Below are 17,851 nucleotides of genomic sequence, written 5' to 3'. Positions count from 1 at the left end.
TTCAGATATTCATACAACAAAATATTCTGGGGGCCATGAAAGTTTTGTGAAACTGATAAAATCATACTTTTTTTGCTGGCAGGGAAATTAAATTAGCTTATTTTAATGTAATGTTTTGAGTAATCAATGTTGATAATCCACACAGGTGTATCGGCAGGACTGTGATACGTTTGGCATGGTTGTGAAGATGTTGGTGACCAAGGATCCATCCTTGGAGAAGTCGATTCAGCCGTCTCTGCGTGAAAACCTGAGGGACATCGGCACGCGTTGCATCAAGGCCATGGAGCAGTTCATCCATGAGTATGATTCCCGAGAGCCAAACACTCCATCCGCCTCCCAACTGCATTCCGACAAGTGAAGACTGCAAACACAAGGCTGAATGCAGCTACTTATTTCATAACTTCTTATTCACGCTATCCATTCAACTTTAAAAATATGGTGCTTTATTAGCACACCTGTAGCTATATCTTACCCCTTTTCCACCAGAATGAACCGGGTGCTAGTTCAGAGCCAATGCTAGTACCAGTTCGCAGTTGGTTCGACTGACGAGCCTTAAGAACCGGTTTGCCTTTCCACGGGCTAGAGAGCGTATGGTACAGCATGAGCGATTCAAAAACAAAAGGAGTCGTATGCTCTCTGATGTCAAACGGCGATCGGTCTGCACAGCACCGCTGCATCTCGAACAAGCCTTCCATCAACAATGGCGGACGTTGCGTTACTTTACTATTGATGCTTACTATTGATGGCTTTACGATCCTACATCGGCATCAAAACACAGCGAATCCAACGCATTTGTGCAGCTCGCCGTGATTTGTATAGACAGAGATTACAATCGAGCAGCTATTAGCTCCATTAGCTACTATTTCAAAAATGGCGGATCTCAAGTTTGTGTTCGTCTTGTTGGTCACGGTAACCCCGCCCCCAGCCCCTGACGCAAGTGGTTCTTACTTCTAAACAAGCAGTGTTTTGGTGCTACTTAAGAACCACTTTTCCTGGTTCAGAGCTGGTGCTTTGGGTGTCGAAAGACAAAGAACCGATTTGAAACTTGGCTCTGGCTCCGAACCAGCACTCAAACTGCCTTGGTGGAAAAGGGGTATCAGTGTTTGCAGCACTGATCCTAACCTCCTTAGCTCTGGGACCATTTTTGGGGATTTCCGCCTGGATTTGGCCTACCCAAATTGAAAATCTTCCCATACACACATCATTGTACAGGAAACCCTTTGAAGTTACATAAAACACTGCTAAAAGTGATAAACATGTAAGTATATGTTGTCTGAGTTTTGGTTATAAATTCATTTTTGAAAGTGTGTAACTCAGTTTCCACTAGATGGCAGAAAATACGGGAAAAAAATGTTTTGTCTGTATCACGTATGCAATATTTATTTAAATGGATCTGAAGTGAGGAATATTACCTTTTTTATGTAATTTCTGCCTACCCAAATCTTTCCAATATAGAAGTCTCCCCATATTCGGTTGTTAAGTCTGACGTCACGCGGAAGCGCTTCCGGGTCCAAACGCTCTATCTCATACCACAAGAAAAACAACAAACGGTGCTAATATGCACACACACAATGTGGTGTAATACTACAATAAAAATTATAATCAAAACCTTTATCTCCATACCAAAATTCCAGATGGCCAGACAGTGATTCATCTTTTATAAATCATTAAATGATTAATGTCTGTGATGCTGTGAGCACAGAGACTGTTGTGTAGACTGTAAGTATTTAAAATGTTTTCGTTTTTTAAATGTTTGATGTTTAATATGAATAAATAGCAAGGCCGTCGATGGCATTCTCAAGTGAAACGAGTTGAGGCTTGGACCCAGAAATGGCGTCATGACTTAACAAGCGGATACAGTGGTATAAATGCAATATCCACAAATTATGTCACAATAATTGTTTTCAGTGTTTGCTGACATATGCTGGAAACAGCCAAAACTGTCTGCAGGGTGCTAGAACACACAGGGCCTGAGATATACACTTTAAAAAATGTATTAATAACCCCAAAAATCTAAAAGTTTATTACAGCTCAGACAGCATATACTTAAATGTTTATCACTTTTAGCAGTGATTTATGAAACTTCAAAGGGTTTCCTGTACAATGACACCAATATTGTGTATTTAGATCACTGTTTGTGGGTATGGGAAGCTTTTCAATGTGAGAAATTTAGTGTAAATAAGTTACTTACCCTTATCAGGGTCCTTGGAGTTTAAGAGGCTAATGCTATTTTCTCATGATATTGACCCATTTAATATACAGTGCCAATAAAACATTTTTTTTTACACCTTTGTATTTCTTCTATATCTGTAATTCCACAAAACCAGTGAGAAAAGTCAATATTTTTAATGATGTCATTACCAAGATTACAAAATGTTTGAAATAAAACTCAAGCTAGCCCATGTGAAGTAAAAATATATCAAAGTATGAATATATAATACATGTGTTTTCTGCCTAAATATTGTTTGCAAAGGATTTGTACCATGTTGAAACAAGCTTCAAATATTGGTGGAGGCCAGAGAAAAGATAAATGAATTTAGTTGTACATAATTGGTATTAAGCTTGCTGTTGTGTCTTGAATTTTATGTCTTGATAAAAACAGTATGTCATGAATTACAAATAAACATGATTGTCTTCCACCAATCTGCAGGATTGTAATATATGTTTTAAGATTGTGAAAAAACAAATCACAGGAGAGAATTGGCTGAAACTGAAGCTTTTTCACCCGGTGTCAGACTATATTTCTGAAAATATAATATAAAATAGTCTTTTTTATGTATCACCTCAATTGTGCTAATCTGAAGCTTAATTAAAGGCTTGGTTTGTTTGTTGAAAGTTATTTAATTCACATACAATACATGAACTGGGGATACACATGCAGTCACCATTGGTTTCTACACTCTACAATATGATACAAATAATGCATCTGAAGATACAAAATATAGAAATATTTAAGACAATATGTACAGAACCTTTACAATACTACATAATTTTTATATATTGTTTTATCATTAGGAAAACATTTAATTTTAAGATATTATTTGTAAAAGACAGAATATTGCATTTAAAACCATAACCAACATTGCCCAACAAAATGATAAACATTTTATAAAGTTTAATTTTAAAATGACATTAATAAAACAAGTTGAAAACCATGAAGAGCATATTAGGAAACTACTGTATTTAGAACAATTAACAGTAAGCAGCGTGGGGATTATAGAAAACTGTATTGCCACTTAATTATACCAAAAAATACGGGAAAAAGAAATTGGGAGTGTAGCCTTGACTAGAATTATTATCACAACCAAGAAAATCTAAAAACAGATAAGAAAATGGTTGTAATTAGATTTTATGGAATATGCCAAGCAGTAATCCCACATTTTTTCAAGAGTGACGCAAATTAATTTCAGAGTAAATTAAAAATCCGTATCCTAATTCTGAAGGTTAAGTGCACACTTCTCTCCTTCTCCTGAAATTAGGTTATATAGCAGATTGTTATTGCACAGGTTTCTACAAAACAAAATCCATATTCTTAGCAATAGATAAGATTCAATGTACTACTCAAATAAATAGAAGTAAATACTTTTGATCATTGTGCAATCTCCAGTCACAGTAAACACATGATTTCAGATCAGAACACATGACCTACAGTATTACTTGTGTGACTGAAACATGCCTGAATTGGATTTAAAAACCATAGTTGGATATTTAAGAATAAAAACATACGATACGCAACAGAAGTGAGTACACCCCGTGTAATATCACTTAACTGTCGAATTAATAAAAATGCTATCACCTCTTGGCAACTGTATTATTTCTAAATTGACACGTAGGGTATTTATTATATACATAGACATAGGGAATCTGTGATCATTGAAACAAAACTGAGTACACCTGATCTTTCCAATTGACCTAATTGCATTAACGTGGTTATAAAATGACATGCGAACACCAAACCTTTGTCAATTTTGGACTTATGGATTGTATCTGTCTGCATGTCTGATTGGCTCCACATGGTGAAGATTTGCCAAAAAAATGTAAAAACCTTATTGTGAGCCTTCACAAAGACCAAAATGGTTGCAGGAAGATTGTGACCAACTAAGGCCACATCCACACAAAGCCAGAGCTTTCCCCATCCAATCTTTTTTTCCCCTCGTCTCAAGAAATATCTGCGTACACACGAAACCACTGAAACCGACTCAAAACGAAGTAGTATACATGCCAGACCAGTGTGTGGCACTGTAATTCTGCCACAGAAATACACTAAAAACGGAGTAGAAGAGTAGTGGCTAGAAGGGGTACAGCAATGGTAGGAAGTGAGGCAAAATCTCACGATAAAATAACAAGAAATAAATTTGCTACTTACCAGGTTATGTTTTATTAACGCCTACACCTATCCTAACTCTACAATAATGCATATACAGTAATTAAATGACGTAATATTGATGTGCGCATGCCCAGTGCCCGTAGCTGTATTCCTTCTAGTCTTTACCGTGCGGGACGTGGTGTGATGACGTCACCGTTTCACAAAATATACGGATTGGCTGTACACACGAAAACGCAAGGGTGTCAGTTTCAGATTTATCCACTCTGGGACCCGGTTTAAAAAAATATTGGTTTCAGGCTCCCAAAACGCCGGATTCGTATGGACGAAACGCTGATACGGTAAAAAAATGTTTACCTATACAGCTAAACGCGTCTCCGTGTGGATGGGCCGAAAAATGTGGAGGTAAATAGGAGGTATGGAATGAGCCATAGAACCACCAATCATCCTAAAACAGGGATGTCTGATTATGATCCCAGAGAACCACCATCCAGCAGAGTTTAGCTCCAGCCCAAATTAAACACACCTGAATCACATAATCAACGTCTTCTGGATCACTAGAAACTTCCAGGCATGAGCAAAATTTGCACGATTGTGGCCCTCCAGGAGCAGGATTGGACCCCCCTATCTTAAAATTACTTGTGCATTCTAGTTCTGAAGAAGGGCAAGTGACATGGACATTCTGTGGCAGCTCAGACAGTGGGACCAACCTCTATGGATGGCGTCCAAGAAAAAAAACGAAACAAATCCTTGCATACTCTTCAGAACAAAACAGCAAGTTTGGAAGAAGTTGGGAAGAGGACGAATATTTCAGCACGATAATGATCTACAGCACACTGCTAAAATCATGCAAGAGATCCTAAAGATGAAAACAGTTAAAACTATGACCTGGCAAAGTGTGTCGTCTGACTTCCAATGGAGCCCCTTTGGGTTGTTTTAAAGAGAAAGCTAGAGCAACCCCTGAGGTAGGGCATCTCTCCAGAAACACTGGTGTCCTCCATGCTGAGAAGGATTGAGTCTTTATCAAAAATAAAGGTGGACATCAAATTAAGGGGATAAAATGAATCTCTGTATTGAAAGGTGTACTTGCATTGAGTTCCAACTGTGGATCCTGTAAATCTAAACGATTAATAGCCTATTACACAAGAGGAAATACCCTTCTGTTCAACTTAACAAGTAACACAGTTACTGCGAGGTGATAGATTTTTGAATCATTTGACATTTAAATGATGATGTACTCACTTCTACTCACTTCTCACATACACACACTCAGATACTCACATTGCCATTTGCTTATGATATGATGCAGTTCTTGCTCTTTCTCCGTTTGCGTGTATGTAGTTGGGTGTGACCACCCGTCAATGTAGGGCTATAACGATGTCGCAATTCCTCATTGTCAAAGTATCGGAGCTGCACTGGCCGTGGCATGACTTCACCCATAAGGTAACCATCATCATCAGACACCTCTGAAGAAGAGGAACAGGTTGAGCAAAACTGATCTTCATCCTCAACTGTTTCTCCATACCTACCCATATACTGTCCAATATGTGGACCTCCAGGATCCTGCAAGGTGAGGTCCGATGTGGTTCGAGGGCATGGCCTAAAGAACTGTTGTCGATACCCATAATTTGCTCCAAAGAGATTGTGTGGCACTCTTGATGAGGATGGTCGCTCAAAGTCATTGTGAAATCTATGAATGGGGTCCCCAGGGAAACTCTGATTTTCTGTAGCTAAATGCAGGGCATTGTCTGAACGAGAGCGGCGGGAGCGATATTTGTGACTTTTGTGACTTTTGTGGTGGTGACGTTGTCGCTGACGCTGCTGTCTGGTAGAGTCTTGTGTTTGAGGACGTCTTGGCCGTGGTGTCATCGCTTGGGCATTGCCTTCTTGCATACAGGACATACTTCCTGCAAGACCAATGCGACCTTTGACTGGATCCTCAAAACTTAGCCCTCTGGACGAATTCCAGTATAGTGGAGGAGGGTACCTTACTCTGACTGGCATGCCAATATCAGCAAGGGGTCTTGGGACAGAGCTCAGGGATTCAGTGCTGCGGAACTGCATTGATGAGTTTAAAGTACCCATGGTGCCTTTATCAGACACATTTACCCCAGAGTCTTTACTCAGGTCAGGCATAGAAAATCGAGAGAAGTGCTCCTGGCGCCGGTTAGTCCCATCTAAAGAGTTTCCTGCTGAAGACAAACAATGGCCAGAGATCAGAAATAGGTACAGCATGCTAAATGTGTGAGAACTCATCTCGTTTTGAACGTATCCCTGTCATGTAGTGATAAGAAGTATGGTATTTGTATTTGTTAAACTGAATTAAAGCTTACCTGTGGTGTATGAAAGGGCCAGTGAGTCAGCAGAACCTCTTGGTGTTTGTTCTAGTGGCGTAAGTTCAACAAAGCTTGGCCCAAATTGGTGCCTGCTCCTCAGCAACGGAGGACGCATCTCTCGGGGGAAACCTTGCACACTGATACTGCGCTTGTCCAAAAATCCAGAATTGCGGCTTGATACCTCATTGAAGCTCATTTGTGTTTTGAGCTTGGGAGCATGAAATTCCGGTTCCTGGCCATGGTGCATCCAGTTTTCATTGAAAGACTGCCCCCTCAGAGCAGCCATGACTGGAGGCTTTTTGGAATTACCCCCAGGTGTTTCTTTGGACCAAGACTCTGGATTGCTCACTATCTTGGGTGGCGGATTTGGAGATGGAGGGTAAGCGGTACGGATGCTACATTGGCTTCGTAGCTGATGGGGATTTGGAGATGTGGAGGAATCTCTTTGCTGAGACTCATAGGAGTAAGACTCATCCCTGTTTACCCAAACTGGCTGCTCATGGTTCAGACTTGGAGACCGACTTTGGATTCTACTTGGGGTTCTCGTTGGTGTGCGATGGGGCGTGCGGCTGGGAGCTGGGCTTGAGATGCTCAGCAAATCCATTTGAACAGCTAGAGGCTCCGCATCAACAGCTAATTGTGTAGGGCCAGCTAATGATGTTTGTCGTACACCTTCGCCTTTCCCTTTTGTCCCGTCCTTGCCAATCTGAGCACTGTGGCGTGACTGTCGGGAACGGGCACTCTGGAAAGCAGAGTCAGAGGAGTCTGACAACTCAGGCTCATCCCCTTGGCTGCAGAGACGGGAACAGTAGATCAAACCTTGTTTCGGCAAGAAGGGACGACCCAGCAAAGACTGATTGCAGCGGGCACAGCTGAAACACTCTTCAGTGGCATGCCAGTGTTGACCTTCATATGCCATCTGACCTTGGTCTATACCTAAAACACATTACAGACAAAAGACAGAGTAAACACTTTTTTTCTCTTCATTCTTCAAATGTAGTGTGAGGATAATCAATATTGGAATGTATCTCATTCCATAATTTACCACAACAATCACACACTATATACACTTTAAATCACAGATGTGCGCCAGTATTGCACTGCGTTCCTTTTTGTGTCTTATCGTGCATGAATGGTTTAAAAGCATTTGCTTGAATAACAGCGTGATCATATAATGTAACGCTAGCCAAAAATGGAATACTGCGTAAAGTGCGGTTAATATTTTTAACGGATTAAACTGAAAATATATAAATACACTTTAGTTAGCGTTAACTAACAATTAACAATACTTCTCCAGCATTTACTAATTTTAGTTGATGTTCATTTCAACACAGTAATACATCAAAAACTTGTATTTGTTAACATTAGTTAATGCACTGTGAACTAACATGAATAAACAACCGTTTTTTAATAACTAAGATAAACAAAGATTAATAAATACTCTAACAAATGTATTGCTCATTAATGAATTAAACAATATTGTTAGTACATGTTAGTAAATAAATTAACTAATGTTAACAACTGAGACCTTATTGTAAAGTATTACCATTATTATTTCTGTAAAAACACTATGATTGAAAACTTTGGACATCATTTTAAATACATTTGAAATGTTTTTCAATTATTTTTGTGCATTTCAGAAATCAGAATGACAATACATTTTATTGGCCAAGTGTGCTCACGCACACAAGGAATGTGTTTGTAGTTTGAGTTAGTTTTGTCAAAATGTTATAATTTCAGTATCGAATTGGCTACTTTGGTACTGAGTCGATACTGAAATTGCAAAAATGTGACAATACCAGCCCTTCTTGTATAGTAGGCTACTGAGTACTGACTTGCTGCTTTCAAATAGTCCCATGTGTATCTGTTTGTCAAGGTTTTCCTTTTAAAACATGTTTTTGAACATTGTAGCCATCACAGAGATGTCTATTGAGCTCATGAATGCAACCCAGATAGCAAAAACTTTTGTAGCCAAATGTAGAAGATAGTTATCACATTTGCCTTGGATATCAGGCTGAATATATGTGGGCAGCAGCGGTACAAGCTCAGCGAAACCAGGCTGTCTGACAGAGGCATCCCAAAGGGTCGAAGGGTCTGGTTGTTCACAAAGGACCTCAAACTATGGAAGCTGAACCCACTGTATGTGGGTCCATTCAAAATCTTAAAATAGATTAACCCAGTCACATATCGCTAACTACCGCATCTCTCCTGCTTTCCATGAGTCCCTGCTGAAACCAGTCCACAACATCTGGCAGAACCACAGACCCTGAGCCACCTCCTTCACTGGAGATTGATGGAGCACCAGCGTATATGTCAGGGCTGTATAGTGTGACATATATGTCGCACATGCTGCAATTTTTTTTACTGTGTGATTAATACATTTACCACAGTAGCACCTGTGCGATGCAGTTTTGCATATGTGTAAGACAGAGCCGCTGTGTGAAGCGAGTGTTTGTTGTGTGCTTGTTTGTGTGTGTGGGTAATCTAGGGCTGTACGAATAACCAAAATTAAACCAAAATTTGGCAATTTGGCTTAGAACGATTATGAAATCACAATGGCTGTAAAAAAAAAAAAAATCTGTGGATCTGTGGCTGCCCTGTGTTTGGGTTTGACCTGGGGCCTCTCCTGGAGAAGCTTCCTTGAGAGATACCGATCAGAGTAGATGCACTTCCCAGACTCGGCATCCCCAGCTGAAAATGTGGAAGTTTGTCCTTTGAACATGGCTCTTTGAGTAGGTACCAAGTACCAAGACCATTTTGAATGCGAGAGCTTTTTTTATTAGGGAACTCTATGCTTTTAAGTGTTATGATGCAGAGAGTGCAATCTGGATCCAATTCACTGCCCTGTTGGTTCAGTAACTTCTTCCATTTCTTCAGTGGTTTGTTGAACATGAACCAGTTTGATGGTGTTTGTTTGAGGAGACTTTCACTTGTTTCTTGCTTTATGTGTAATAAATTGGCAGTCAATTTGTAGTATGGCTCTGGGGCCGGGGAAGGGGTCCTTTTTAGACCAAGGAGCAATAGACAAAACCAAACAAATATGCAACAAACAATAAATAAGTTGCAATATGGAATTATCGTGCAGGGCTTTCACTGTGAGTTTGAGTTACTACCTGAAGAACATAAATCCTATTCTTGTGTTTATTTGAATACTAACAAAGGCGGGCATTTTGACATATTTCTGTGCGAATTTGACCATTTAGGTGCGCAACCAAAGAAAAAGGCTACTGTGCTTGTTGCTGTTCTTGTTGAACTTGTTGCTGTTCTGTTTAGAGCATGCACAGAACGCATCTCGTCAGAGGTGGATAAGGTTCTCTTTCGTGGCTCAAGGCCCCAATATACTTCAAGCCTAATCGAAGAACAAACTTTTGAACAAAATCAGGCCGAGTTTGAAACAACTTGCTGTGACTCAATTCGCTTACTATCCATCCTAAATAGTATTTGAAAAGAGTATTCCAAAGATACACGAATGGTGCACTTTTTGCGGTTAGAATCCGAAGTGCAGATCCGTGCACTCTCCAATATTCTAATACACTCTAATAACAGCTAATATTGCCCACAACCCATTGCGCGTTGGACGAGGATTCGATTAGAACTCAAACACAGAGAAAAACTACAACCATGGTGGATGTGCAAGTCTGATGGTTTAGTAGATCGGTTTAGATAAAGGAGTTTGAGTGAATAATTATCAGTATCTAACCTGAAGACAAGATATTTATTCAGTGTTATCCACATTATATTTCATCTGGCTAGCAGCCATATCACCCTGTAGCCCAAGACTGGTTTCCCACTGAAGCTAAGCAGGGCTGAACCTGGTTAGTACCTGGATGGGAGACCAACTGGGAAAACTAGGTAGCTGCTGGAAGAGGTGTTAGTGTGTCCAGCAGGGGGTGCTGTTCCTGTGGTCTGTGTGGGTCCTAACACCCCAGTATAGTGATGGGCACACTATACTGTAACAAGCACGTTAAAACAAGGTCCTCACTCTCTGTGGTCATTAAAAAATCCCATGGCACTTCTCGTAAAAGAGTAGGGGTGTAACCCCGGTGTCCTGGCCAAATTCCCCCCATTGGCCCTCAACAATCATGGCCTCCTAATAATCCCCATCCATTGAATTGGCTCTATCACCCTCTCTCCTCTCCACCAATAGCTGGTGTGTGGTGAACGCACTGGCGCCGTTGTACTGTGGCTACCGCACATCATCCAAGTGGATGCTGCACACTGGTGGTAGTTGAGGAGAGACCCCTGACATAGTTGTAAAGTGCTTTGGGTGTACAGTAGTACATATGAAAGCGCTATATACACTCACCTAAAGGATTATTAAGAACACCTGTTCAATTTCTCATTAATGCAATTATCTAATCAACCAATCACATGGCAGTTCCTTCAATGCATTTAGGGGTGTGGTCCTGGTCAAGACAATCTCCTGAACTCCAAACTGAATGTCAGAATGGGAAAGAAAGGTGATTTAAGCAATTTTGAGCGTGGCATGGTTGTTGGTGCCAGACGGCCTGGTCTGAGTATTTCACAATCTGCTCAGTAACTGGGATTTTCACGCAAAACCATTTCTAGGGTTTACAAAGAATGGTGTCAAAAGGGAAAAACATCCAGTATACGGCAGTCCTGTGGGCGAAAATGCCTTTTTGATGCTAGAGGTCAGAGGAGAACGGGCCGACTGATTCAAGCTGATAGAAGAGCAACTTTGACTGAAATAACCACTCGTTACAACCGAGGTATGCAGCAAAGCATTTGTGAAGCCACAACACGCACAACCTTGAGGCGGATGGGCTACAACAGCAGAAGACCCCACCGGGTACCACTCATCTCCACTACAAATAGGAAAAAGAGGCTACAATTTGCACGAGCTCACCAAAATTGGACACTTGAAGACTGGAAAAATGTTGCCTAGTCTGATGAATCTCGATTTCTGTTGAGACATTCAGAGAGTCAGAATTTGGCGTAAACAGAATGAGAACATGGATCCATCATGCCTTGTTACCACTGTGCAGGCTGGTGGTGGTGGTGTAATGGTGTGGGGGATGTTTTCTTGGCACACTTTAGGCCCCTTAGTGCCAATTGGGCATCGTTTAAATGCCACGGCCTACCTGAGCATTGTTTCTGACCATGTCCATCCCTTTATGACCACCATGTACCCATCCTCTGATGGCTACTTCCAGCAGGATAATGCACCATGTCACAAAGCTCGAATCATTTCAAATTGGTTTCTTGAACATGACAATGAGTTCACTGTACTAAAATGGCCCCCACAGTCACCAGATCTCAACCCAATAGAGCATCTTCGGGATGTGGTGGAACGGGAGCTTCGTGCCCTGGATGTGCAACTGCAAGATGCTATCCTATCAATATGGGCCAACATTTCTGAAGAATGCTTTCAGCATCTTGTTGAATCAATGCCACGTAGAATTAAGGCAGTTCTGAAGGCGAAAAGGGGTCAAACACAGTATTAGTATGGTGTTCCTAAAGGCCCGGGTATACTTCACTTTCCGTGCCCGGACCCGTCACGCGCGCAGCCCTGTCCGCGCGTCTTTCAAAGTATACTACACAACGGATGCGCGCGGAGGATCGCTTTCGACACATGCGCAATACAAAAATGTCTATGCTCTACCAGACATCGGAAGGCAGCACTGAGTCCTGTCATCAACGGGACATTCGCTGGGCATGATCGGAGAAGAACTGTAGTGCATTCACCATTGCAACATAGTTTGCACACTCTTCTTCGACGGCTGAACACTGTGCTCAATACTGTGCGTACTGCCACCTAGTGGACTCTTCTGTACTGCTGGCGCATGCGCTGCTGCAAGCGGACCGTATTAGATATACAGCCGAAGTATACCCGGGCCTTAATAATCCTTTAGGTGAGTGTAAATGCCTCATTCATTAATTCATCTGAAACAGCATTTTGAACTTCTGTAATGATACATTTGGTCATTAACTTTTAAACGCATCATCATATTTAAATTGCAAACACATGAGGAGAGTCTCCATGTGAGTGGCAGATCAACGTGCTACTACACTCAAAAGTATGTACTTTTTCTTCACAAAGAGAGTACATACTTTTAGGACGTAGTATAAGTAGGCGAATTGGGATGCAGCAATCGTGATATTGTCTAAAGTGAATGTAAACAGACGGGACAAAAAAATCGGATTTGGTAAAATGATCCGCATTAAGACTTTCAGTGTAAACATAGCCCTAGTTTGATCGTGCAGTAATTCTATGGAAAACATAGATTTAAGGAGGACCTCCCTTACCTATGTGCTCCCCACAAGAGTCACAGTATTCTGCATAAAGTGACTCAAAGCAGTTGCAGCAGTGAGGTTGACCCTCGCGCATGATGTACCGCTGACCACCGAGTGGAGCCGCGCACTCATAACAGCAGAAATGCTTCATGTGCCAATGCTGCCCCTCTGCTTCTGTGCACTCATCCGCAAAGATAATCTATAAAAGGAGAGAGATGTATTAAAATCATACATGTGTGCATGGGTTTTAAAGGGTTAGTTCCCCCAAAACTGTAAATTCTGTCATTAATTCCTCTCCCTCATGTCGTTCCAAACCCGTAAGACTTTCGTTCATCTTCAAAACGCTAATGAAGATATTTCTGATGAAATCCGAGAGCTCCCTGACCCTCCATAGACAGCAATGTAATGAACACTTTCAAGGCCCAGAAAGGCAGTAAAGACATCGTTAAAATCGTCCGTGTGACTCCAGTGGCTCAACCTTAATCTTATGAAGCCATGGGAATACATTTTGTGCAGAAAAACAAACAAAAAAACGACTTTATTCAACACTTTCGTTCTAGCCTGTGCCTGTTTACGTTGTAAATACAGTGCAACTCCCGCGTCATCATCACACACACGCTCACGTGAACAGCATTGACTGCCGTAGATCTGAGAGCGTTGCACTATTTATAAAGTAAACTGAGTCGGAAACTGACACAGGCTAGAACGACATTGCTGAATAAAGTTGTTATTTTAGTTTGTTTTTGCTCATAAAAAGTATTCTCGTGGCTTCATAACATTAAGGTTGAACCACTGGGGTCACATTAACTATTTTAACGATGTCTTTACTGCCTTGAAAGTGTTCATTACATTGCTGTCTATGGAGGGGTCAGAGAGCTCTAATATCTTCATTTGTGTTCTGAAGATGAACGAAGGTCTTATGGGTTTGGAACGACATGAGGGAGAGGAATTAATGACAGAATTTACATTTTTGCATGAACTATCCCTTTAATGTTCACAATTTATGTGGGGGATTTCTGGGTACTGACTTGTCACAGGTCACCTACAGGAAACGTGTAGGAATTCAAACAGTATAACGGTTGACTTCAGATGCTTGGATTCTACATGGTCGGCTTACCTCATCACATGCAGAGCAACGTGGCTTGAGTCGCTCAGCGTGGTGGCGGCCACAGTAGATCTTGCCCTCCAGGTGGAAGTAGATGAGATCGACCAATAGCTCGGAACACAAGCAGCACACAAAACAGTGAGGGTGCCAGCACAGGCCGTGGCCAACCCGTGAGGCAAACACTGCAATGTCGCCACCGTTGATCTGCTCTCCGCACTGTGTGAGAGGGACATTTGGTCATTTGCTGCTTGTTGCATCTTACTGTGCAGCCTATAATATGCAGCGTAACATGCAATCATTACTGAAATATATACAGAATCATTTTTACTACATCGCCATGGCTACTCATTTTTGTTAAAGGGTTAGTTTTCAACATAAAATGAAAATTAGCCCATGATTTACTCACCCTCAAGTCATCCTAGGTGTATATGACAGTCTTCTTTCATCGAATACAATCAGAGTTATATTAAAAAAGTCCTGGCTAATCCAAGCTTTATGATGGCAGTGAATTGTTGTCTGGTTTAAGTCCATAAAAGTGCATCTCTCCATCATAAAAGTGCATCTCTCCATCATAAAAGTGCATCCAGCCATCATAAAAGTGCATCAATCCATCATTAAAGTGCATCTCTCCATCATAAAAGTGCATCTTTCCATCATAAAAGTGCATCTATCCATCATTAAAGTGCATCTCTCCATCATAAAAGTGCATCAATCCATCATTAAAGTGCATCTCTCCATCATAAAAGTGCATCAATCCATCATTAAAGTGCATCTCTCCATCATAAAAGTGCATCTCTCCATCATAAAAGTGCATCTATCCATCATTAAAGTGCATCTCTCCATCATAAAAGTGCATCAATCCATCATTAAAGTGCATCTCTCCATCATAAAAGTGCATCTTTCCATCATAAAAGTGCATCTATCCATCATTAAAGTGCATCTCTCCATCATAAAAGTGCATCTTTCCATCATAAAAGTGCATCTATCCATCATTAAAGTGCATCCAGCCATCATAAAAGTGCATCAATCCATCATTAAAGTGCATCTCTCCATCATAAAAGTGCATCTTTCCATCATAAAAGTGCATCTATCCATCATTAAAGTGCATCTCTCCATCATAAAAGTGCATCAATCCATCATTAAAGTGCATCTCTCCATCATAAAAGTGCATCAATCCATCATTAAAGTGCATCTCTCCATCATAAAAGTGCATCAATCCATCATTAAAGTGCATCTCTCCATCATAAAAGTGCATCTATCCATCATTAAAGTGCATCTCTCCATCATAAAAGTGCATCAATCCATCATTAAAGTGCATCTCTCCATCATAAAAGTGCATCTTTCCATCATAAAAGTGCATCTATCCATCATTAAAGTGCATCTCTCCATCATAAAAGTGCATCTCTCCATCATAAAAGTGCATCTCTCCATCATAAAAGTGCATCTCTCCATCATAAAAGTGCATCTGTCCATCATAAAAGTGCATCTCTCCATCATAAAAGTGCATCTTTCCATCATAAAAGTGCATCTATCCATCATTAAAGTGCATCTCTCCATCATAAAAGTGCATCTCTCCATCATAAAAGTGCATCTCTCCATCATTAAAGTGCATCTCTCCATCATACAATCAGAGTTATATTAAAAAAGTCCTGGCTAATCCAAGCTTTATGATGGCAGTGAATTGTTGTCTGGTTTAAGTCCATAAAAGTGCATCTCTCCATCATAAAAGTGCATCTCTCCATCATAAAAGTGCATCCAGCCATCATAAAAGTGCATCAATCCATCATAAAAGTGCATCTATCCATCATTAAAGTGCATCTCTCCATCATAAAAGTGCATCTCTCCATCATAAAAGTGCATCTCTCCATCATAAAAGTGCATCTCTCCATCATAAAAGTGCATCCAGCCATCATAAAAGTGCATCAATCCATCATAAAAGTGCATCTATCCATCATTAAAGTGCATCTCTCCATCATAAAAGTGCATCTCTCCATCATAAAAGTGCATCTCTCCATCATAAAAGTGCATCTCTCCATCATAAAAGTGCATCTGTCCATCATAAAAGTGCATCTCTCCATCATAAAAGTGCATCTTTCCATCATAAAAGTGCATCTATCCATCATTAAAGTGCATCTCTCCATCATAAAAGTGCATCTCTCCATCATAAAAGTGCATCTATCCATCATTAAAGTGCATCTCTCCATCATAAAAGTGCATCTCTCCATCATTAAAGTGCATCTCTCCATCATAAAAGTGCATCTATCCATCATTAAAGTGCATCTCTCCATCATAAAAGTGCATCTATCCATCATTAAAGTGCATCTCTCCATCATAAAAGTGCATCTCTCCATCATTAAAGTGCATCTCTCCATCATAAAAGTGCATCTCTCCATCATTAAAGTGCATCTATCCATCATTAAAGTGCATCTCTCCATCATAAAAGTGCATCTCTCCATCATTAAAGTGCATCTATCCATCATTAAAGTGCATCTCTCCATCATAAAAGTGCATCAATCCATCATTAAAGTGCATCTCTCCATCATAAAAGTGCATCTCTCATCATAAAAATGCATTTTTCCATCATAAAAGTGCATCTCTCCATCATAAAAGTGCATCTCTCCATCATAAAAGTGCATCTCTCCATCATAAAAGTGCATCTCTCCATCAAAAAAAGGGCATCTCTCCATCATAAAAGTGCTTCTCTCCATCATAAAAGTGCATCTATCCATCATTAAAGTGCATCTCTCCATCATAAAAGTGCATCTATCCATCATTAAAGTGCATCTATCCATCATTAAAGTGCATCAATCCATCATTAAAGTGCATCTATCCATCATTAAAGTGCATCTATCCATCATTAAAGTGCATCTCTCCATCATAAAAGTGCATCTCTCCATCATAAAAGTGCATCTCTCCATCATAAAAGTGCATCTATCCATCATTAAAGTGCATCTCTCCATCATTAAAGTGCATCAATCCATCATTAAAGTGCATCTATCCATCATTAAAGTGCATCTATCCATCATTAAAGTGCATCTCTCCATCATAAAAGTGCATCTCTCCATCATAAAAGTGCATCTTTCCATCATAAAAGTGCATCTATCCATCATTAAAGTGCATCTCTCCATCATAAAAGTGCATCTCTCCATCATAAAAGTGCATCTATCCATCATTAAAGTGCATCTCTCCATCATAAAAGTGCATCTCTCCATCATAAAAGTGCATCTCTCCATCCTAAAAGTGCATCTGTCCATCATAAAAGTGCATCTGTCCATCATAAAAGTGCATCTGTCCATCATAAAAGTGCATCTATCCATCATAAAAGTGCATCTTTCCATCATAAAAGTGCATCTATCCATCATTAAAGTGCATCTCTCCATCATAAAAGTGCATCTCTCCATCATAAAAGTGCATCTCTCCATCATAAAAGTGCATCTGTCCATCATAAAAGTGCATCTCTCCATCATAAAAGTGCATCTGTCCATCATAAAAGTGCATCTATCCATCATAAAAGTGCATCTTTCCATCATAAAAGTGCATCTATCCATCATTAAAGTGCATCTCTCCATCATAAAAGTGCATCTATCCATCATAAAAGTGCATCTTTCCATCATAAAAGTGCATCTCTCCATCATAAAAGTGCATCTATCCATCATTAAAGTGCATCTCTCCATCATAAAAGTGCATCTCTCCATCATAAAAGTGCATCTATCCATCAAAAAAAGGGCATCTCTCCATCATAAAAGTGCTTCTCTCCATCATAAGAGTGCATCTCTCCATCATAAAAGTGCATCTGTCCATCATAAATGTGCATCTCTCCATCATAAAAGT

The 17,851-nt window shown here is 40.3% G+C and overlaps 3 protein-coding genes across 3 annotated transcripts in view; 2 read left to right on the top strand and 1 right to left on the bottom strand.

Moving 5' to 3' along the window:
* Positions 1-2,831, top strand: part of LOC307132284 (uncharacterized protein) — a 44,546-nt gene extending 41,715 nt beyond the window's left edge. Inside the window, exon 6 of the mRNA XM_079826490.1 lies at positions 146-2,831. Coding sequence (XP_079682616.1) covers positions 146-358 — 213 coding nt within the window. The 3' untranslated portion in view covers positions 359-2,831. The remainder of the gene's footprint in view (positions 1-145) is intronic.
* The window catches only part of rab35b (RAB35, member RAS oncogene family b), a 761,740-nt gene that overhangs the window by 283,696 nt on the left and 460,193 nt on the right, over positions 1-17,851 (top strand). The window lies entirely within an intron of this gene.
* The window catches only part of prickle2a (prickle homolog 2a), a 43,692-nt gene continuing 28,672 nt past the window's right edge, over positions 2,832-17,851 (bottom strand). Inside the window, exons 4-7 of the mRNA XM_079826481.1 lie at positions 14,033-14,236; positions 12,928-13,114; positions 6,658-7,596; positions 2,832-6,516 (exon numbers count right to left, since the gene is read on the bottom strand). Coding sequence (XP_079682607.1) covers positions 5,618-6,516; positions 6,658-7,596; positions 12,928-13,114; positions 14,033-14,236 — 2,229 coding nt within the window. The 3' untranslated portion in view covers positions 2,832-5,617. The remainder of the gene's footprint in view (positions 6,517-6,657; positions 7,597-12,927; positions 13,115-14,032; positions 14,237-17,851) is intronic.

The sequence above is a fragment of the Gobio gobio genome (assembly GCF_949357685.1).
Source record: "Gobio gobio genome assembly, chromosome: 10".
Taxonomy (NCBI): domain Eukaryota; kingdom Metazoa; phylum Chordata; class Actinopteri; order Cypriniformes; family Gobionidae; genus Gobio; species Gobio gobio.
This window is presented reverse-complemented; position numbering and strand designations above follow the sequence as displayed.